The sequence below is a fragment of the Aotus nancymaae genome, unplaced genomic scaffold (genome assembly GCF_030222135.1).
Source record: "Aotus nancymaae isolate 86718 unplaced genomic scaffold, 86718_ANA_hifiasm-v0.15.2.pri h1tg000106l, whole genome shotgun sequence".
NCBI classification, from domain to species: Eukaryota; Metazoa; Chordata; class Mammalia; order Primates; family Aotidae; genus Aotus; species Aotus nancymaae.
The window spans coordinates 1,658,336-1,679,802 of record NW_026988521.1 but is presented as its reverse complement, the minus strand read 5'-3'; the positions used below and the strand labels follow the sequence as shown (position 1 = coordinate 1,679,802).

Genomic DNA, 21,467 nt, shown 5'->3' with positions numbered 1-21,467 from the left:
AGGAGAGGAGGCCGGTCTTTGTGGACAGCTGGGACACCCCGGGAGAGGAGGCAGGTCTTTGTGGACAGCTGGGACACCCCAGGAGAGGAGGCCGGTCTTTGTGGACAGCTGGGACACCCCGGGAGAGGAGGCCGGTCTTTGTGGACAGCTGGGACACCCTGGGAGAGGAGGCTGGTCTTTGTGGGACACAGCTGGGACACCCTGGGAGGGAGGCCGGTCTTTGTGAACAGCTGGGACACCCCGGGCCAGGACGTGGCCCCGGGAACAGCTGGGACATCCCAGGAGAGGAGGCTGGTCTTTGTGGACAGCTGGGACACCCTGGGAGGGAGGCTGGTCTTTGTGGACAGCTGGGACACCCCGGGAGAGGACGTGGCCCCGGGAACAGCTGGGACATCCCAGGAAAGGAGGCTGGTCTTTGTGGACAGCTGGGACACCCCGGGAGAGGAGGCTGGTCTTTGTGGACAGCTGGGACACCCCAGGAGAGGAGGCTGGTCTTTGTGGACAGCTGGGACACCCCGGGAGAGGAGGCTGGTCTTTGTGGACAGCTGGGACACCCTGGGAGAGGACGTGGCCCCGGGAACAGCTGGGACACCCCGGGAGAGGAGGCTGGTCTTTGTGGGACACAGCTGGGACACCCTGGGAGGGAGGCCGGTCTTTGTGAACAGCTGGGACACCCCGGGACAGGACGTGGCCCCGGGAACAGCTGGGACATCCCAGGAGAGGAGGCTGGTCTTTGTGGACAGCTGGGACACCCTGGGAGGGAGGCTGGTCTTTGTGGACAGCTGGGACACCCCGGGAGAGGACGTGGCCCCGGGAACAGCTGGGACACCCCGGGAGAGGAGGCTGGTCTCGCTGGAGCTGCCCGCGGCTTCCTGGGCCAGGCACAGGTGCAAGTGTCCACGGCAGGGGTGGGGTGCAAGGCTATCGCACCTCTTGGCTCTGGGGACCTAAGGCACGTCCTGCCACCAGGATGCATGGCCTGGTGACCTCCCTGCCCCCAGGGGCTTCTTCCTGGACCCTGTGAGCTGGGTCCGGCCTTCCAGGGCCACTCCTGGCAGGATGGAGATTCTCGGTGTTCACTGAATTCCAAACCATCCTTTCGCGGGAGGGTGGAAGCTTCAGAGGCATCGGCTGTGGACATCAGCTTAGGGGCCCCGGCCCAGGCAGCCCCTGCTTGGTCTCTGAGCCCCCAGGGTGGGTGCTGGGCAAGCAGGTCCTGACCCCTGTGGCCTGCAGGGATGGTGCATCAGGGCTGGGCTCCCTCTGGTTAGGAAGGTCGGAGGAGAAGCCCCCAACCCCGCCCGGGTGGGAATGAGCCTCCGGCACAGCCCAGCCAGGGAGGAGCCAGTCAGGGGCTGGCCTGGGACGGGTCCAGATGGTTTAGGGTGCAGGATCTCTGCCACCTCTGCCTCTTGGTTTGATAAGCACTGCCCTGGGCGCCCCTGCGGGGTCTGGGACTAGGGTGGGATGTGGGGGTCGTGAGCAGGGCGAGCTCCTGGAGGTGACGGAGCCGCCCCTGCCATTGGCAGCGGTCCAGCCAGCGGCCTCCAAGTCCCCCAGGCCCCACAGTTCATGAGGCTCGGTCTTCACTGCCTACCTGCATCTGGTGGGGGTGGGGCCAGCCCAGGAGCCGGCACCTCACAGTCCCAGCTGAGGCCCAGAGGCTGGGGGACCCAGGGGTGGGCTCTGAGGGCCGCAGAGCCCCACATTTGGAGAAGAGGGCGGGCCGGGCGGGTACGGTGGGGTGAGATGGCAGTCAGTGAGGGGTGCTCGTGGCCTTGAGGTCAAGAGTGTCAGTCCTGACGAGGGTAGCGGGTGAGAGCAGAGAGTGCGGCCGCGTCTGTCCTTCCCGCCCGGCCTCGTCGGGGCCTCCCAGCCACGCGGTCCTGCCGCCGTCGCCTTCTTTCTGACCGGCACTTGCTGCGCACTGTGTCCCCCGGGCTGCGTCTACCCCTCCCAGAACCTCGGTCAGAAAAGTGTCTTTCTCCAGAGCCCGGGACACACGTGCGTTCTCATGGTCACCCTCTGACGTTTCATCCTTTTTATTCCATTCTGTGAAAATGCAGCAGCCTGGGTGTGGCCTCCGGGTGGGCTTTATGAGTGCTGAGAAAGCCCCAGGGAGGCTGAGAAATAGCCGGATTCGAGGCCGACTCTCAGGTGGACTGGGACGTCCAAAGTCCCCTGTACTCGGCCTGGCCCGGCCACCCCTCCAGCCACTTCTCCTGGCCCACCTTGTCCAGCCGCCCTGGCCAGGGGCTTCCTTTCAGCCCTGCGCCCAGATCTCTCTGTCCCACCACCCCCGGGCCCCGCACCCAAGGCCCCCGCAGGCTCTGGTCACCACACATACAGTTCCAGCTCCAACATCTTGAATTCCCCGTTTCTGCTTTATTTTTCCCCATGGCTCCAGTGTGTGACGCCTTCGACCGGTTCATCTCGCCCGCTCTGCTCACCGTGAGGGCCGGGCTCCATCCCTGGGCTCTGGGCCATGAGCTGTCAGCACCCAGACCCTGCCGGGCTCCCGGCAGCTGCTCAAGAGCCAACAGCCCTGAGTCCAGCTACACGGCGAGGCCCCACAGCTCGGCCACGTCGCTGGACCCTCGGTGGCTCCCTCCGGCCTGCGTGGGGCAGTCCACACGGCGCGGCTGCCTGCCACCGTGACCCGGGGGGTGGGCACTTTCCCTGTGATGATTGCAGGATGCCCCCCTGGCCGGCAGGGCACTGGACTGTTTGCGCATCCCTTTCAAAATCCACCTGGATATGTGAGGACCTTTTTCAGTCGAGGTAGATTCCACACTGAGTTTGCCAACTTCCTCCGAAGCTCTCACCAGCCGCCGTGGGCCTGGGGGAGCCGCGCCTGTGTGTGACGCCGCTTCCCTCTCCGGGTCCTCCTCTGCAGCCCTCCGGCCGCTGCTGGAGACGTGGGCATTTGTGGTTTTCTGGTGGGGTTCAAGGGTGGCAGAACGGCACTGATGTGGGGCAGCTCCGGCCGGGGCTCTGCAGGGCTGTCCCGACGGCGCCCGTGGGTTCAGTCGGGTTCTCCACATGGGAGGTCATCTCTCCTGCAGTCTTTTGTCCCCAGGAGGCTGCCCCTGGGCCAATCACATTCCAGGTCCTGCCTAGGGACATTCGAGCACACAGTCTGTTCCCATCCTGGCCACAGGCACACCTGGGGGTGGATGTGTGTCCAGCACCCGGCAGGAGCTGTGCCCAGGGTGAGTGTCCAGCCCTGGGCAGCTGCCCTGCTTCCCCCTACTGGCCCAGCATCCTCAAAATCATCCTCGGGTCTCTCTGCCCCCAGAACTTCAGCTGGTATCCCTGCCGCAGAGGTGGCGTCTCTGTGCCTGGGCCAGGCGAGTGTCCTAGATCTCCAGTTGCTCTGAGAAGTCACCCAGCTGCCCAGGAGCTCAGAGCTGCTGCCTGCGCACACCCTAGGATGCGGCCAACCGCAGGACCCGGCTCCCAGCCCTAGTTCAGCCCCAGCTGCCTCCTCCCGTGTGTTGGGGCCTGGGTGGGGCTTCTGGGTCCCCAGGAGCACTGGGTGCAGCCATGGTGGGAGAGTGAGGAGAGGGCTAAGAAACTCCCGAGGGCACAGCCCGCCCTCCACGGCCACAGACCCCCAAGCCCTGCATCTCTGTCCGTCTTGCTCCCATGGCTGGGAGCCTCCCAGGTCCCCTCATCTGGGCAGAAACTGGCCCCACAGGCCCCCGAGCACATGGCAGGACACCCCTTCTCCATCAGCCTGGGGGAAGTTTTGGCTCCTGGAGGCTGGGCCCAGAATCATGAGCCTCCAGCCTCCACCAAGGCCAGGCTCCAGGCGGCCTCCTGGCACGGGAGCATGGGAGTTGGGCAGGGGCCTCCCAGGCCAGCCCTGGCCTCTTCTTGCTCATGTCCAGGAGGAGTGGGGAGCAGGGGCAGGGTGGCCGCAGCCCAGGTGTTTGGGGCCACACCCAGCACTGTGGCTCTTTCCGGAACGGTGCCTTGCATAACCAGGCCAGGGGCTGTGGTGACCTGGGTGGGGGCAGGGAGATGGCTGCTCCCTCCTGGGGCTGCTATCTGGTTACGTTCCAGGAGGCCATGGGCCTAGCTCACCCCAGGGGGTGGAGGATTAGTCAGCAGCACCCACCCCGCCCTGAGAGGAAGAGGCGGATTTCCAGGATACCTGATCCGCCCTGGGTGGGCACAGCGGTGCGGGTTAGGATGCCCCTCGGCTGTGAGGTCAGGTGTCAGCTGGGCACTGGAGCAGGAGGCTCTCACAGCCACCCACCCCACCCGCCTTTTCCTCTCAGGCTGGAGTGGGCGGCTGTGCTTCCCGCCTGGCTGCCAAGGGGACACAGGCCGAGGCTGGGGAGCCCCGCAGCCCCACCCGCTCACCCCAGGAGTCAGGCTCTGAGGTCAGCCCCGCTGCCCAGGTGTCTGTGAGCCCACAGCTGGGCCAGGGCGGGCGGGCAGCTGGGGAACTGGAGCCGGGGAGTACCCCAGCCTCGAACTAGTGCCCAGCCCCTAGACCTGTCAGAGTCACTTCCAGACGTGAGCCAGGGCTGGAGCCACAAGGCCTCGCCGCCTGGCTTTGGGTCAAAAACTCTGGTGCGGGGACGGGGCTGGCCTTGAGGGGTGTGCGCTGAGACCTGGGACCCGGGACCCAACACCCTGTCTCTGCGATGCCTGAGCCTGCCAGCGCCGGGGCTGACTGTGCTGCCACCTTGTGGCGGCTGCACCCCAGAGAATGGAAGGTCGGTTCCCCAGACCCCACCCGCTGGGCAGTGCCTGAAACAGCAGTGGGGTGTTGGAGCAAGGGGTACAGCCGAAGTCTGGGAGGGCTGGGAAAAGCGCCCACCCAAACGGGAACATGAGGCCCCTACGTCCACCTTGCTGACGGCGAACCTCCCATCAGCTCCCTGGCCACTCCACACCACACCAGGGTGCACAGGCCCCTGAGGCCCTCTCTGGCCCGGAGGGGCACTGGGGCCACCTGAGGCCATGGGAGCCCCAGGCAGGACCTTGAGCCCCAGAAAGTCCCCAGGTGGCCGGTACCCACCACATCACCACCACGTCCCTGCCTCCCCTCTGGGTGCGGCTTCCCACCTGCCTGCCCCACCATCAGGCGTCAGGGGCTCCAGACACTCCCAGGCCTTCCTGTGTGGGCTGCAGGCCTGGCCAGGGCCAACCGCAGCCCTCCCTGTCCTTCCCCCACCCTGCGCTGGCCCCATCTGGGCAGTGGGCTCCCCAGCCCCGCCTGGCTCAGCCTGGACTCCTCCAGATCCCTCTGCCCGCTCCGGGGATGCGGGGCCAGTGCTGCCCATTCTCCTGGCACTGCTGTGTGGCCGAGGCAGGGCCCAGCCTAAGGCCAGTGTGTCCTGGGGCACTGCGGACTCCCTGGAGCCCTCCAGGAAGCGTGCACTGGGCATCAGGAACATGGAGGCTCCGGGAAGGGGGGTGGTCAGACAGGACGAAGAGAAACGAGCTTTCCAGGCCCAGCCCACCCTCTGCAGACAGACCCGCACCCTCCGTGGGGTTGCCGACCGCCCGCTTGCCTGCAGACGTTCTCAGGAGTGTGCATGCCCCAAGCTCGGCCTGGGAACAGTGCGTCTAGGAGCTGCGCAGAGATGGAGCCCCCCACCCAGGACGCCGCCTTCACCAGGGGCAGCCCTCCTGTGTCAGAGGCCCTCACTTGGGCTGTGAGGAGCCCTGGATGCCCAGGCTGCCCCCATTCCCCGCTGACTCCCTCCCTCATGCATTCGTCCACTCACTCATTCACTCACTCCTTCACTCAGTCACTCACTCACTCACTTATTCACTCACTCATTCACTCATTCATTCTTTCACTTATTCACTCACTCATTCACTCCTTCACTCATTTACTCAGTCACTCACTCACTCATTCACTTATTCACTCACTCATTCACTTATTCACTCACTCATTCACTCCCTCACTCATTCACTCAGTCACTCACTCATTCACTCACTCATTCACTCACTCCCTCATTCACTCATTCACTCTTTCATTTATTCACTCAGTCATTCACTCACTCATTCACTCATTCATTCTTTCACTTATTCACTCACTCATTCACTCACTGATTCACTCATTCACTCTTTCACTCACTGATTCACTCACTCCACTCAGTTACTCACTCACTCATTCACTCCTTTCACTTACTCATTCACTCACTCTACTCTTTCACTCACTCACTCACTCCTTCAGTCACTCACTCATTCATTCTTTCACTTACTCATTCACTCACCGACTCACTCATTCACTCACTCCTTCACTCAGTCACTCAGTCACCCACTCATTCACTCATTCATTCACTTACTCCTTCACTCACTCCTTCACTCACTCACTCATTTCTTCACTCACTCACTCATTCACTCACTCACTGATTCACTCATTCATTCTTTCACTCACTCACTCAGTCCTTCACTCACTCATTCCTTCACTCACTCATTCACTCACCCACTCACTCATTCATTCACTCATTCACTCATTCTTTCACGCATTCATTCACTCACACTTATTTGCTTATTCATTTGCTCACGTTCACTCATTCATTTGCTCATTCAATCACTCATTCACTCATTCACTAAATCATTCACTCACTCACTCACTCATTCAATCACTCGTTCACTCACTCACTTATTTACTCACTGATTTATTCACTCATTCATTCTCTCACGTTCTTACTCACTCACTCTGTGTCCTGACCAGATGCCTCCTGGGCTCTAGACTGCAGCCAGGTCCTCAGTGACCTCTGCAGGGTGGGGGTGTCCTCTTGGGGCGGATCCAAGCTCCGGCCTCTCCTCTCCAAGCAGATGGACACTACCCCACCGAGCCCACAGAGGCGGCAGCTCCCCGAGACAGTCCTCGTTGGCTGCCCAGTGCTGGGTGCTGGCCAGAGGTGTGCACCCCGCAGGGCCCGGGTCTGCCCCTGCCCTGTTCCTGGGTTTTATGAACAAGCTCAAAAAATGCACAGTTCACAAATTGCAAAATGCTCAAGTGTATTTATGCAGCCGATTGGCCATGTCCTGAGGAGGGGTGTAAGCCAAGGGCTGAGGTAGGAGTGACGCTCTTCCTCCCTCAGCCACCAGGCAGCTGACAACCATGTCCAAGCATCCTTCCTGAGCCCCTCGGGTGATGCTCGAGTCCCGAGAACAGCGGGCTGGATGCATGGCCAGAGGCATCCACCGGCCCCAGGCTGGTCCTGAGTGGTGGCTGCAGGCGGGGACGGGTCCCTCCTCCAGGCAGTGGTGACCACAGCCCACACCCTCCACGAGAGCGGGCGTGGATAGCGCGTTCGAAGCTGCAGTCGCCTGGATGAGGGCACAGGTTCTACTGGCCTTGGAAGTTGAGCTGGGAGGACGCTCAGGCGATTCTTCTTGGGGGTCGGGAGGACGGTAGTGCCGGTCAGTTGATGGAGGACGCTGGGGCCCCTCTCTCCCGGCTCCCGCTCTCTGCCTCCTCCGAGTGCTGGGTGTCACCCGGCGCAGGGCACCGCTGGCCCGTGCAGCCACACTCTTCCACCTCTGCATAGTGGAAGACCTGGCGGGAGCCGTCAGCGCAGTGCAGGGTCACATTCCTTGGCGAGGTCCGCAGCTCCTGGCAGCACCGGCACCTGTGCTCCAGCACGTTGGCCTTGAGCGAGTACCTGTGGGCAGGGGCTGCTCAGCACCAGCTGCTGCGCCCGGGCCCCCAGCCCCCTGCCTCGAGCCGGCCCCGTGCTGCGCTCCCTCTGGGCGGCCTGGCCCGGTTGTTCCCAGCTCCTGGAGGCTGCTGCGGTGTCTGACAATGGCTCTCGTTTGCCAGTCCCCCGGGCGCCAACACTCCCACCAGGGCCAACTCCAGCTCCGGCTGACGGGAGGGAGGGAGACTAGGGCGCTGGGGCAAGTTACTGGCGGAGCTCAGCGAACGGAGCAAGTGATTCCGACACAGGCTCTGGGGCTGCAGTCGCCCCAGCCCTGACCTTGCCATCTCAGAGCCCCTTTCCTGCCTCACCCCCAACGCCCTCCACCTGGCCCCTCCCGGTCCTGCCCCTCATCTGCCCCGGGACTGACTGCACCCCATGGCCAGTGGCGTCTCCCCGCCCGCGGCCCAGGCACGTACATGGAGGAGCTGTCCCCGCAGTTGCCCCGGCAGTAGGCCAGGCGCACGGGCCCCTCGGATCTGCAGCCCTGCTGCTGGATGGTCTGGCTCTGATAATGCACAGCACAGGTCGACTCTGGGGAAACACGGGGTTTAGGACCAGCCCAGCCACTCCTGGACCTCCGAGGGTGGAGCCCACCCCACCCAGCAGGCTCGGCACTTACGGTTCTGGGGCAGGGGCGGCGGGCAGAAGAGGCAGCAGGCGTCCTCGCTCATGCGGGCCTCGTCCTGTGCCAACGGAGGGGCGGCCTCAGTGCGGAGGTGCTTGGCGGCCCCCACCCCGCAGAAGTAGGGGGTGGGCACATGGGGTCAGGCTCGGGAGTGGACAGCCCCGTGCAGGAGGGGTGTCTCTGCTAGCGCTGCAGGAATGACTACAGTCCCCCAACCCCATCTGGGGGTGAAGCCACCTTGGCTGGGCGGGGGCCCTGGGCCTCACCAGAGAACAGCTGAGTGGGGGGCACGCCTTCTTCGTGGTGACCACCACAAGCCCATCCCGGTGCTTCTCACACTCGTGGGTCACACAGTGGTTCTCAGGGTCTGACCAGGTCTCGCCGGGCTGGAGGAAGGCCAGGCCCCGGGGTGAGTGACCCTCCCTCCACCCATCCCTCTGTCTGCACCCCAGCCTCTGCCAGGTGCATGCCAGCAAGGACAGGTCCCCAGATGCCCTCATGCTCTCAGACCCTGCCCTTCCTCTTGGTGGCAGTTAATACTCACGTAGAAGAGGTGGGCGGGGCTCTCACTGGTGTTGGTGACACAGGCGACCTGAACGCAGGTGCCACAGCACTGCCCACGCTGCTCCCGGTACTTGAAGCCCTGCAGGAGGGATGGACATGTGGCCGGAGTCCAGGGGACAGCCACCCCCAGGCGGCTAGGGCAGGGTGGGAGCAGGGCAGGGTAGGGGTAGGACGGGGTCACTCACCACGGGGCAGTGTGTGTTGCAGATCTCGGTCTCACAGCTGACTACAAACGAGTCCGACAGGGGGCCGCCGGGCAACTCACACCTGCAGGTTTCACACAGGCTCGAGGAGACCACGGCGCCGGGCTGGGGAGAGCCAGGGCAGCAGACGTCAATGAGGGTGGGCCCCAGGGCAGACCCACCCCTGCCTCCCCACTGGCCTGCTGCCCCCACCTTCCCAGACATCCCCCTCCAGGCCACTTCCTGCCAGGCCGAACTGCCCCCTGGGGTGGCTCCTGATGGGAGGTCCTGGTGCAGAGGTCACTGCCCAGGGTCGCCATCCCCAGGGCAGAGTCCCACGCTGCACCCCCATGGGTAGGCTGGCCAGCAAGGCCACATGCTCTGCGGGGCCACAGGACACAGAGCCACAGGATCCAGGCCTGGCCGCGCTGAGGTGCCAGGAGAGGCAAGCCCCTCAGAGCCAGGTGGGCCAGGGTGTAGATGTCCACACTTCCCGGCCTTGGGGTTGCCTCCGGCCTCAGCCACACATGATTGTGGCCTGTGTCCTGAGAGACTCCGGTCCCTGGCCCCCGCTGGATCGGCAGGCGGTCAGTGTGCTCCCACTGCTCCCAAGTCTACCTGGGCCCAGGATCGACAGGAAGCTCCGTCCCTGCGGGGGTCTGTGGGGGTGGCCACGGGGGTCTGTGGGGGTCTGTGGAGGTGGCCACGGGGGTCTGTGGGGGTCTGTGGGGGTCTGTGGGGATGGCCGCGAGGGTCTGTGGGGGTCTGTGGAGGTCTGTGGAGGTGGCCACGGGGGTCTGTGGGGGGTCTGTGGGGGGTCTGTGGGGGTCTGTGGGGGTGGCCATGGGTGTCTGTGGGGGTCCATGGAGGTGGCCACGGGGGTCTGTGGGGGTCTGTGGGGGTGGCCGCGGGGGTCTGTGGGGATCTGTGGGGGGTCTGTGGGGGTCTGTGGGGGTCTGTGGAGGTGGCCACAGGGGTCTGTGGGGGTGGCTGGGGGGGGTCTGTGGGTCTGTGGGGGTCTGAGCTCCGAGGCTCTTACCTGGTACAGGGTCCCGTTGATGCTGCACACTGTCCAGCCTGCCCAGGAGAAGACAAACAGCTGCAGCCCCCGCCAGAAACCCAGCCCGCCCTCCCCTCGCCTTCGGCATCCCTGTCCCTCAGCTTCCTGGGCGCCCCGTTCCTGGGCTCACCACTGCGGTTTCTCAAGCTTCATCCCTGCAGAAGTCTCAGTCCAGAGCCACAGACTGGCCGTGGACAAGCTGCAGTGGCATCTGGCTACGCCCCTCAAAATCTCGGGTGGAGTCCCCAGCCCACGGCCCTCAGATCAGTCCCAGTCCTGGTCACTCACTGCAGTTTTGGACCGGGCAGCAGGCTCCCTCCTCGTGGGTCAGGATCTCACGGGCACCCTTGGGACAGCCCATGAGTGCGGGGCAGTGGCTGGAGTTGCAGGCTGTGGGGCGGGAGGAGGCAGTTGGGAGTCCGTTCCCACCCCTCCCCAAGGGCGACCCCAGGGTCTCCAGGATTGCAGACTGCCCAGATGGCCTGCCGGGGGGTCTCCAGGTGAGGCTGCAGCAGGAGGGGAGGAGGGGACACCCTCTCGGGCACTGCCCCCAGGTGCACGGCCCAGGGCAGCAGCAAAGGGCGGGCCGGGCGGGCTCCCGTTCACCCTCCACACCGTGCTCCCCACCCAGCGAAGGACTTACTGCAGCTGTACTGGGGGCAGCACTGGTTGTCCTGCAGGACTGCAGGCACAGGCACGAAGCCAGGCAGGGGGCAGGCAGGGGGCAGCGGGCAGTGCTTGGGCCGGCAGGTCAGCGTCCAGGTGGCCGCCTCGCACATGCACTCCTGGCAGTCCTTGCTGACGGTGTGGCCCCCCTGCAAGGGAGAGGCTGGAGGTCCATCTTCCGCAGCGGCCCCACCCCGGGGTGCAGCAGCCGGGCGGGCTTATGCTAGGCGGGGGCGGCCCAGTGCGGAGGCTGTGCAGCCTGAGGCTGAGGACCCCACAGGAGTGGGGCTTCGAAAGTGCAGGGGGCGGCCCAAGGGCAGGCACGAAGCTCTGCAAGGCGGGCCGGCTGTGGGGTGACCGGCCGCATCCCCCACCCCACGCCTCCAAAGCCTCGGCTGGGCAGAAGGGCGTCCCAAGCAATGGAAGGGCACTGCCAGCCTCAGGGCCGGTGCCCACACAGCAGCACCAGGGCAGAGGCCCTGCACGGTCCGTGGACAGGGCAGGCGCCTGGGAAGGGAGCTCCCAAGTCTTTCAGGGAGCCCAGCTCCTCCCACGGCCCTTGCTCTGGGCTTGTCACGGAGAGGACACCTGACCCCTGAGCCCCATCTGACTGTTTCTGGGGCTGGTGTTTCAAAAGCCTCCCTCCTCAGGCCCTTGGACCCCAGGGCCCTCTCGGGCCGCGCCGGCCACTCACCTCCACCGGCTGTCCGTGGGGCCCCAGACACCCTGGCGGGAGAGAGAGCTGAGGTCACTGGGGGGTAGCCGCCCAACAGGGGTGAAGGTCAGGGTCCCGTGTTGGGCCGGGGCAGACCCCAGAGCTGGCCAACAGTCACAGGCCCCGTCCTGCCACACCACCCAGCCCAGGCAGGGGGCGCGTACGGGGACAGCCCATGGGCACGCAGACTTGGGAGCTGGTGCTGAAGAACATCATGCCCTCTGGGCAGAAGCAGCCTTCCGTGATGGGGCCGGCCTCCTGCAGAGCCCTGTGGAGAGTGAGCTGGGGGTTGGTGGGCCTCCTCTTTCCCTCCAGGTGGGAAGGGCCCCAGCCCGGGAGCAGGAGAGGTGGGGGGCTGGGCGGCTCCGTGGCAGGGCCAGGAGGAAGGGCACCTACGCGAGGCCGGCGCTGTCGTTACTGTAGCAGTAGGAGGGGCTGGTCGGGCCGCAGGGCAGGTACACAGTGTCGGCCGGGCAGGTGAATGCTGCAGGGAGGGGAAGCCACGCCTGAGAGGGCAGAAGGGCACCCACCCAGAGCAACACGGGCCACTGGGCACTGGCACCTGCTCTGGAGCTGCCCACAGCCACCCACGCCCGGCGCCCCGCCACGGCTCCCCGATGTGGACGCCCTCCTTTCTCTCCGGGAAACTGGGTGCACTCTACCCTGGGGCCGCCCCTCCTCCTCCGGGTCCCACCCTGTCGGCCCGAGCCCACCCTGAAGGTGTGCCCGGCGTGCCGGTGCCCCTCACAAGCGACAGGCCCTGAGGAGGCGGCCTCACTCACAGCACGTGTGGTTGGTGTGGCTTCTCCAGTCGATGCAGACGCCCTGGGACGCGCAGAGCGCCGCGTACAGCTCCAGGCCGGAGCACACCACGTCCAGGTCGGTCATGTGGCACTGGTCGAAGGCACAGCCCTCGTAGAAGGGCAGCGGGGGGATCACAGTGTGGCACGGCTCGAAGACCCTGTGGGGGAATGGGCAGGGTGCTGGGTGTGGCCTCTCTGGCCACCCACCCGCTCCACGTCAGGCTCCCAGGATTCAGGACAGACCCCAGGCGAGGCGAGTCCCCAACAGTCCCCCCAACCACCCTCTCCCTGACGGGTTCCTTCCGCACATCCTGTGCGCCTGGGGGCTGGGGTCGGGGTTCAGATGGTATCATCCATTTCTTTCTGCAAGTTCTTCTTCCTGGGGCTCCCCCTCACCCCGAAAACCTGGGAGCTGTCTGTGGGGCAGTGACCGATGGCCCCGTCCATGCGCCTGAGCCAGCAGAGAGCCTCAGAGACGGCCCGGCCAACCCTGGCCACCCCTTGGCAGCATTCCATCTGCCCGGCACCCTCCCCTCCCCGGCCCCTCCCCAGCACCTGCCCCTCCTCTGCCTGCTGCACCAACAGCTCCGAAGCCCCCTGAAAACCCGCAGCTCGTGGAAGGGTGGGGCTGGGGGGCTGTCGCGCTGACCCTCCCACCCTTGCACCCGAGTCTCACTTGCTCAGAATCAGCTGGCAGATGGGTGCTGGAGGGCATGGAGCAGGCGGGGTGGTGGGCCTGAACGTGGTGGGCCCGGCGGTGGTGGGCCCAACGGGGGTGGGCGCTGGGCGGGGACCATGGCAGGCCGGCTGGCCGGGGTCGCTCACATTCCAGAGGCCGGACATCTCCGAGCAGGAAGCGGCCACCCCTCCCCCTGGCATGCGGCACTCGTCCTTACGGTCGTTGGTACACGTGCCTGGGCAGGTGCAGTGGGGGTCAGGCCACTGGACAGTGGTGTTGGCAGACCCAGCCCCACGGGGCTCGGCACTCGCAGCTGGGGGACCCAACCCTGGCGTCCCAGGGTCACCCTTAGGTGGACTGTAGCGGGGCCTGCCTGTGCCCTGCTGACCCCCGAGGACGACCCTGGGGCAGTCTCCATGGTACCGGCGAGCGGTGGGCACTGGCAGGTGTGAGCCTCAGGCGTGAGGCCCGCACCAGGCAGAGAAGCCAGAAAGCAGAGACGGCAGCACGCCGGCATGCAGCAGCCTCGCCCCCCGCCCGCCCTCCCCCCACAAACACCGGACGCTGCCCCGGAGCCCCGCAGCCTCACCACACTGGCCCTCGGTGTTGTTGGCAAACGTGCTGAAGGGCACCTCCACGGAGAAGATGAGGCCAGAGAACATGACCTGCACGCCCAGCTCCGGGATGGCCGCGTACATCTTGATGCCCACGCGGGAGACCACGATGCCGTCTTTCTGGAAGCCGGGGCTGACCACCTTGTTGTTGAAGATGATCTGGACGCAGGGCGCCGTCGACAGGAAGACAGAAGGCAGGTGGGCAGGTGGTCAGCTGCTGCTCAGGCTCGTGCCGGGAAAGTCGTGCCCCCCACCCCCTCCCGGCACAGCGGTGCCCCCCACCCCTCCCGGCACAGCGGTGCCCCCCACCCCTCCCGGCACACCGGGTGCCCCCCACCCCTCCCGGCACACCGGGTGCCCCCCACCCCCTCCCGGCACACCGGCTGCCCCCCACCCCTCCCGGCACACCGGGTGCCCCCCACCCCCTCCCGGCACACCAGCTGCCCCCCCACCCCTCCCGGCACACCGGGTGCCCCCCACCCCCTCCCAGCACACCGGCTGCCCCCCACCCCCTCCCGGCACACCGGGTGCCCCCACCCCCTCCCAGCACAGCGGGTGCCCCCCACCCCTCCCGGCACACCGGGTGCCCCCCAACCCCTCCCGGCACAGCGGGTGCCCCACCTCGTTGGTCATCACCCCGCGGACTGGCTTGCGGGTCAGCACCACGCGGCTCTGCCGGTACTCGAGGATGATGGACCTCGGGCAGGAGAGCCCATCCTCCGCGTTGCAGAAGTAGTTGTCGATGAGGACGCGGAAGTGGCCGAACACAGGCACGATCTGCTGCACCAGCACGTAGGTGCAGTTGTCCAGGAAGGTGTAGTAGGTGCCGTCGAAGGTGATGTAGTGAGGGTCGCCCCAGCCGCTGCACACACCTGCCATGGCCAGGGCAGCGTGACAGGCAGCTCGGGGCTCGCTCTGTCCCAGCAGGCCACGTCCGTCCCTGCCTCCCCACCGGCTCGCCTCACAGGGCGCATGAGACCCTCCGTGTCAGTGGAACACGGCACCTGCACGGAGCTCCATCTGGCGGGCGCTTGACAAGGCCCGAGCAAGGCAGAGACAGACCCTCCACCTTCCCCGGCCCGGCTGCTCGGGGCTCACAGGGCTCCACTCAGCTCCCCTAAGCAGGAGGCTCGGCCCCACACAGCCCGGCCTGGATGCTGGAGAGTCCTTCCTGCTGTCCAACCCGGTTCCTTTCTGCTTCAGCCCAGCCCCCTCCTCTGCCCCACGCATTTCCGCCTCGGGGGAGAGGCCTGCCCGGCTCCCGCCTGCCCTCCACTCACACTGGCACTGGTAGCGCTGGCAGCAGCCATCCTGCTCAGCCACCTTCAGGGCCGGGTAGCCGTTGGCGCAGGTGGGCTTCTCCACCCTCGGGCATGTGCGCGGGCGCAGAGAGATGATGTCGTGGCCCTCGCAGGTGGCCTCGGAACAGCTGGGCATGGGCCAGGTCTCCCCTTTCTACAGAAGCACAGAGCTGCAGGCTCCAGCCTCTCCCGGTCTCCGGGGCAGCCCTTGACTCTCAGGGTCACAGTCCTGAGAGTCCGGTGTGGGGACAGGGGAGGGTCGCTGCTCCCCAGTCTCCTTCCTGCTCCACCCTCACCACCCACCCCAGACACTGAGCTGGCCGGGGGCAGGGGCCCCTGGTGTGGGAGTTGCCCCCACCCCCAATGGCTCTGCCACATGCCCTGGCTTTGCAGCCGGGGCCTCAGCCTCCTCCAGCTGCTCTGGCCCTGGCCGTCCTCAGCACAGTCTCAGCCTCAAGCCCCACAAGCCCAGCATCTGCAAAACCCGTGCCTGGGAAGTCCAGGGGGATCAGAGACCCCGGGCTACAGCAGGGCCCTCTCCCAATGGCCAGGCAGCTTCACTGGGGCCAGCGACCTTCTCAAAAGCCTGCAGCTAAAGTCTAATTGCAAAGACACTCAGGGTCCCTGCAGTGGCCTCCGAGCCTTCAGAAGGGTGGGAAGTAGGGGATTACCTTTCTGGGGGGCACTGCATTTGGGCATCCCAGCTCGGTGACGGGCTTAGAAGTGGCTGTAGAAGGGGATGTGGCCGGGGCAGGAGGCAGCGTGGTGGACGGGCAGTCACTGTCGACCCCTCTGACCACTTGGCAGTCCTGGCTGCACAGGGCATAGTAGCAGTGGCCGGCCAGATCTCTGTGGCGGTATATGGTGGACCCTGCAGGAGGAGGGCACATGGCAGGCTTTAGCGGAGCCCTGCTCAGAGAAGAGACAAAAACCCCTCAGTGAGCCAGAGGGGCTCTTTCTACCCCCTGGAAAATGGGAAACAGCTTCAGAGAACCCAAGCAGCCACTCTGCGATGACTAGACTGTGCCACAAAGGGCAGAGACTCCTCCCATCTCCATCACAGCCTGGCGTTCCCGGATGAAACACTGCCCAGACTGGGCTGAGAAAAAATTACACAAGAAACACGAACCCGCAGGGTACAGCTGGTCAGCCACGTTGCAGAAGCAGGTTGGGGTGGTGTAAGCCACAGAGCTCGGTGCCACAGAGGTGGATGCCACGGAGGTGTATGCCATGGAGGTGGACGGCACGAAGGTGGACGGGGAAGGATATGCAGTTCTGGCAGAAGTCCCATAGGGAGAACTGGAGGTCACGGGGCAGCCTCTGGGGGTCTCGCAGCAGAGCACACGCACCTCATAGTTGAGGCACATCTTGAAGGGCCCCTGCTGGTCCTGGTTCCGGCACACCAGGCCGTCCTCGCGGCTACACTGCACCACCTGGCCCAGGTGTTCGATGCTCACCTCCGGGTGGCTCTCGGCTCGGCACTGGAGCCTGGTGATGTCCTCAGGTCGGCGGCAGATTCTCTCCCCGCTCCGGATGATGTTGCTGTAGGTCTCCTGGTCTCCCCCGAGGGGCCCGGGGGACGGGAAGTCCACGTCGAACCACTTGGTCCAGCTGCAGCGGGGCTGACAGTCTCTGGTGACTGGTCGGGTGTGGGTTGTCGCGGATACAGAAACGTGGCTTGTGCTGGTCTTTGAAACAGAGGTTGTGCTGGTGCTGGGAGCCGAGGTCGTGCTGATTGTAGGAGCTGAGCTTGTGCTGGTTGTAGGGGCAGAGGTTGTGCTGGTGGTGGGAACAGGTCTGGGAGTAGTTCCAGGACCAGAGGTCGTGCTGGTTGCAGGAGCTGAGCTTGTGCTGGTTGTAGGAGCTGAAGTTGTGCTAGTTATGGGAACCGGGCTGGGAGTAGTTCCAGGAACAGAGGTTGTGCTGGTTGTAGGGGCAGAAGTCTTGCTGGTTGTAGGAGCAGAGGTTGTGCTGGTGGTGGGAACAGGGCTTGGAGTGGTTCCAGGACCAGAGGTCGTGCTGGTTGTAGGAGCTGAGCTTGTGCTGGTTGTAGGAGTAGAGGTTGTGCTGGTGGTGGGAACAGGGCTTGGAGTGGTTCCAGGACCAGAGGTCGTGCTGGTTGTAGGAGCTGAGCTTGTGCTGGTTGTAGGAGCAGAGGTTGAGCTGGTGGTGGGAACAGGGCTGCGAGTGGTTCCAGGACCAGAGGTCGTGCTGGTTGTAGGAGCTGAGCTTGTGCTGGTTGTAGGAGTAGAGGTTGTGCTGGTGGTGGGAACAGGGCTTGGAGTGGTTCCAGGACCAGAGATCGTGCTGGTTGTAGGAGCTGAGCTTGTGCTGGTTGTAGGAGCAGAGGTTGAGCTGGTGGTGGGAACAGGGCTGCGAGTGGTTCCAGGACCAGAGATTGTGCTGGTCTGTTGAGCAGAGGTTGTGCTGCTCCGCGCAGTGGAGGTTGTGCTGGTTGTCACCAAATTGGTTGTCCTGGATTTCTGCCACGAGGACGTGCTGTGTGTTGGGCTGGTGGCTGTCTCACTTGGGGTGCCAGGAGCTGTGACTGGTGTGATCACGGGGCAGCCTCTGGGGGTCTCGCAGCAGAGCACACGCACCTCGTAGTTGAGGCACATCTTGAAGGGCCCCTGCTGGTCCTGGTTCCGGCACACCAGGCCGTCCTCGCGGCTACACTGCACCACCTGGCCCAGGTGTTCGATGCTCACCTCCGGGTGGCTCTCGGCTCGGCACTGGAGCCTGGTAATGTCCTCAGGTCGGCGGCAGATTCTCTCCCCGCTCCGGATGATGTTGCTGTAGGTCTCCTGGTCTCCCCCGAGGGGCCCGGGGGACGGGAAGTCCACGTCGAACCACTTGGTCCAGCTGCAGCGGGGCTGACAGTCTCTGGTGACTGGTCGGGTGTGGGTTGTCGCGGATACAGAAACGTGGCTTGTGCTGGTCTTTGAAACAGAGGTTGTGCTGGTGCTGGGAGCCGAGGTCGTGCTGATTGTAGGAGCTGAGCTTGTGCTGGTTGTAGGGGCAGAGGTTGTGCTGGTGGTGGGAACAGGTCTGGGAGTAGTTCCAGGACCAGAGGTCGTGCTGGTTGCAGGAGCTGAGCTTGTGCTGGTTAGAGGGACAGAGGTTGTGCTGGTTGTAGGAGCTGAAGTTGTGCTAGTTATGGGAACCGGGCTGGGAGTAGTTCCAGGAACAGAGGTTGTGCTGGTTGTAGGGGCAGAAGTCTTGCTGGTTGTAGGAGCAGAGGTTGTGCTGGTGGTGGGAACAGGGCTTGGAGTGGTTCCAGGACCAGAGGTCGTGCTGGTTGTAGGAGCTGAGCTTGTGCTGGTTGGAGGGGCTGAGCTTGTGCTGGTTGTAGGGGCAGAGGTTGAGCTGGTGGTGGGAACAGGGCTGGGAGTGGTTCCAGGAGCAGAGATCGTGCTGGTCTGTGGAGCAGAGGTTGTGCTGGTCTCTGCAGTGGAGGTTGAGCTGGTGATGGGAACAGGGCTGGGAGTGGGTCCAGGACCAGAGATTGTGCTGGTCTGTTGAGCAGAGGTTGTGCTGCTCCGTGCAGTGGAGGTTGTATTGGTTGTCACCAAATTGGTTGTCCTGGATTTCTGCCACGAGGACGTGCTGTGTGTTGGGCTGGTGGCTGTCTCACTTGGGGTGCCAGGAGCTGTGACTGGTGTGATCACGGGGCAGCCTCTGGGGGTCTCGCAGCAGAGCACACGCACCTCATAGTTGAGGCACATCTTGAAGGGCCCCTGCTGGTCCTGGTTCCGGCACACCAGGCCGTCCTCGCGGCTACACTGCACCACCTGGCCCAGGTGTTCGATGCTCACCTCCGGGTGGCTCTCGGCTCGGCACTGGAGCCTGGTGATGTCCTCAGGTCGGCGGCAGATTCTCTCCCCGCTCCGGATGATGTTGCTGTAGGTCTCCTGGTCTCCCCCGTGGGGCCCGGGGGACGGGAAGTCCACGTCGAACCACTTGGTCCAGCTGCAGCGGGGCTGACAGTCTCTGGTGACTGGTCGGGTGTGGGTTGTCGCGGATACAGAAACGTGGCTTGTGCTGGTCTTTGAAACAGAGGTTGTGCTGGTGCTGGGAGCCGAGGTCGTGCTGATTGTAGGAGCAGAGGTTGTGCTGGTTGTAGGAGCAGAGGTTGTGCTGGTGGTGGGAACAGGGCTGGGAGTGGTTCCAGGACCAGAGGTCGTGCTGGTGCTGGAAGCCGAGGTCGTGCTGGTTGTAGAGGCAGAGGTTGAGCTGGTGGTGGGAACAGGGCTGGGAGTGGTTCCAGGACCAGAGGTCGTGCTGGTTGCAGGAGCTGAGCTTGTGCTGGTTGGAGGGGCTGAGCTTGTGCTGGTTGTAGGGGCAGAGGTTGAGCTGGTGGTGGGAACAGGGCTGGGAGTGGTTCCAGGAGCAGAGATCGTGCTGGTCTGTGGAGCAGAGGTTGTGCTGGTCTCTGCAGTGGAGGTTGTGCTGGTGATGGGAACAGGGCTGGGAGTGGTTCCAGGACCAGAGATTGTGCTGGTCTGTTGAGCAGAGGTTGTGCTGCTCCGTGCAGTGGAGGTTGTGCTGGTTGTCACCAAATTGGTTGTCCTGGATTTCTGCCACGAGGACGTGCTGTGTGTTGGGCTGGTGGCTGTCTCACTTGGGGTGCCAGGAGCTGTGACTGGTGTGATCACGGGGCAGCCTCTGGGGGTCTCGCAGCAGAGCACACGCACCTCGTAGTTGAGGCACATCTTGAAGGGCCCCTGCTGGTCCTGGTTCCGGCACACCAGGCCGTCCTCGCGGCTACACTGCACCACCTGGCCCAGGTGTTCGATGCTCACCTCCGGGTGGCTCTCGGCTCGGCACTGGAGCCTGGTGATGTCCTCAGGTCGGCGGCAGATTCTCTCCCCGCTCCGGATGATGTTGCTGTAGGTCTCCTGGTCTCCCCCGTGGGGCCCGGGGGACGGGAAGTCCACGTCGAACCACTTGGTCCAGCTGCAGCGGGGCTGACAGTCTCTGGTGACTGGTCGGGTGTGGGTTGTCGCGGATACAGAAACGTGGCTTGTGCTGGTCTTTGAAACAGAGGTTGTGCTGGTGCTGGGAGCCGAGGTCGTGCTGATTGTAGGAGCTGAGCTTGTGCTGGTTGTAGGGGCAGAGGTTGTGCTGGTGGTGGGAACAGGTCTGGGAGTAGTTCCAGGACCAGAGGTCGTGCTGGTTGCAGGAGCTGAGCTTGTGCTGGTTAGAGGGACAGAGGTTGTGCTGGTTGTAGGAGCTGAAGTTGTGCTAGTTATGGGAACCGGGCTGGGAGTAGTTCCAGGAACAGAGGTTGTGCTGGTTGTAGGGGCAGAAGTCTTGCTGGTTGTAGGAGCAGAGGTTGTGCTGGTGGTGGGAACAGGGCTTGGAGTGGTTCCAGGACCAGAGGTCGTGCTGGTTGTAGGAGCTGAGCTTGTGCTGGTTGTAGGAGCAGAGGTTGTGCTGGTGGTGGGAACAGGGCTGCGAGTGGTTCCAGGACCAGAGGTCGTGCTGGTCTGTTGAGCAGAGGTTGTGCTGCTCCGCGCAGTGGAGGTTGTGCTGGTTGTCACCAAATTGGTTGTCCTGGATTTCTGCCACGAGGACGTGCTGTGTGTTGGGCTGGTGGCTGTCTCACTTGGGGTGCCAGGAGCTGTGACTGGTGTGATCACGGGGCAGCCTCTGGGGGTCTCGCAGCAGAGCACACGCACCTCATAGTTGAGGCACATCTTGAAGGGCCCCTGCTGGTCCTGGTTCCGGCACACCAGGCCGTCCTCGCGGCTACACTGCACCACCTGGCCCAGGTGTTCGATGCTCACCTCCGGGTGGCTCTCGGCTCGGCACTGGAGCCTGGTGATGTCCTCAGGTCGGCGGCAGATTCTCTCCCCGCTCCGGATGATGTTGCTGTAGGTCTCCTGGTCTCCCCCGTGGGGCCCAGGGGACGGGAAGTCCACGTCGAACCACTTGGTCCAGCTGCAGCGGGGCTGACAGTCTCTGGTGACTGGTCGGGTGTGGGTTGTCGCGGATACAGAAACGTGGCTTGTGCTGGTCTTTGAAACAGAGGTTGTGCTGGTGCTGGGAGCCGAGGTCGTGCTGATTGTAGGAGCTGAGCTTGTGCTGGTTGTAGGGGCAGAGGTTGTGCTGGTGGTGGGAACAGGGCTGGGAGTAGTTCCAGGACCAGAAGTCGCGCTGGTTGCAGGAGCTGAGCTTGTGCTGGTTGGAGGGGCTGAGCTTGTGCTGGTTGTAGGGGCAGAGGTTGAGCTGGTGGTGGGAACAGGGCTGGGAGTGGTTCCAGGAGCAGAGATCGTGCTGGTCTGTGGAGCAGAGGTTGTGCTGGTCTCTGCAGTGGAGGTTGTGCTGGTGATGGGAACAGGGCTGGGAGTGGTTCCAGGACCAGAGATTGTGCTGGTCTGTTGAGCAGAGGTTGTGCTGCTCCGTGCAGTGGAGGTTGTATTGGTTGTCACCAAATTGGTTGTCCTGGATTTCTGCCACGAGGACGTGCTGTGTGTTGGGCTGGTGGCTGTCTCACTTGGGGTGCCAGGAGCTGTGACTGGTGTGATCACGGGGCAGCCTCTGGGGGTCTCGCAGCAGAGCACACGCACCTCG

At 64.2% G+C, this 21,467-nt stretch overlaps 1 protein-coding gene across 1 annotated transcript in view; it reads right to left on the bottom strand.

The window, feature by feature from the left end:
* Positions 1 to 4,572: 4,572 nt before the first annotated feature.
* The window catches only part of MUC5AC (mucin 5AC, oligomeric mucus/gel-forming), a 45,192-nt gene continuing 28,297 nt past the window's right edge, over positions 4,573 to 21,467 (bottom strand). The window contains 26 exon segments of the mRNA XM_064370256.1: positions 4,573 to 4,764; positions 4,860 to 4,969; positions 5,192 to 5,397; positions 5,502 to 5,649; positions 7,064 to 7,194; positions 7,196 to 7,422; positions 7,424 to 7,643; positions 8,099 to 8,213; positions 8,302 to 8,365; positions 8,574 to 8,693; positions 8,852 to 8,950; positions 9,057 to 9,179; positions 10,093 to 10,130; positions 10,402 to 10,503; positions 10,757 to 10,928; positions 11,474 to 11,505; positions 11,659 to 11,762; positions 11,891 to 11,978; positions 12,277 to 12,455; positions 12,974 to 13,211; positions 13,566 to 13,749; positions 14,212 to 14,462; positions 14,871 to 15,045; positions 15,563 to 15,762; positions 16,021 to 17,374; positions 17,810 to 21,381. Coding sequence (XP_064226326.1) covers positions 4,573 to 4,764; positions 4,860 to 4,969; positions 5,192 to 5,397; positions 5,502 to 5,649; positions 7,064 to 7,194; positions 7,196 to 7,422; positions 7,424 to 7,643; positions 8,099 to 8,213; positions 8,302 to 8,365; positions 8,574 to 8,693; positions 8,852 to 8,950; positions 9,057 to 9,179; positions 10,093 to 10,130; positions 10,402 to 10,503; positions 10,757 to 10,928; positions 11,474 to 11,505; positions 11,659 to 11,762; positions 11,891 to 11,978; positions 12,277 to 12,455; positions 12,974 to 13,211; positions 13,566 to 13,749; positions 14,212 to 14,462; positions 14,871 to 15,045; positions 15,563 to 15,762; positions 16,021 to 17,374; positions 17,810 to 21,381 — 8,444 coding nt within the window.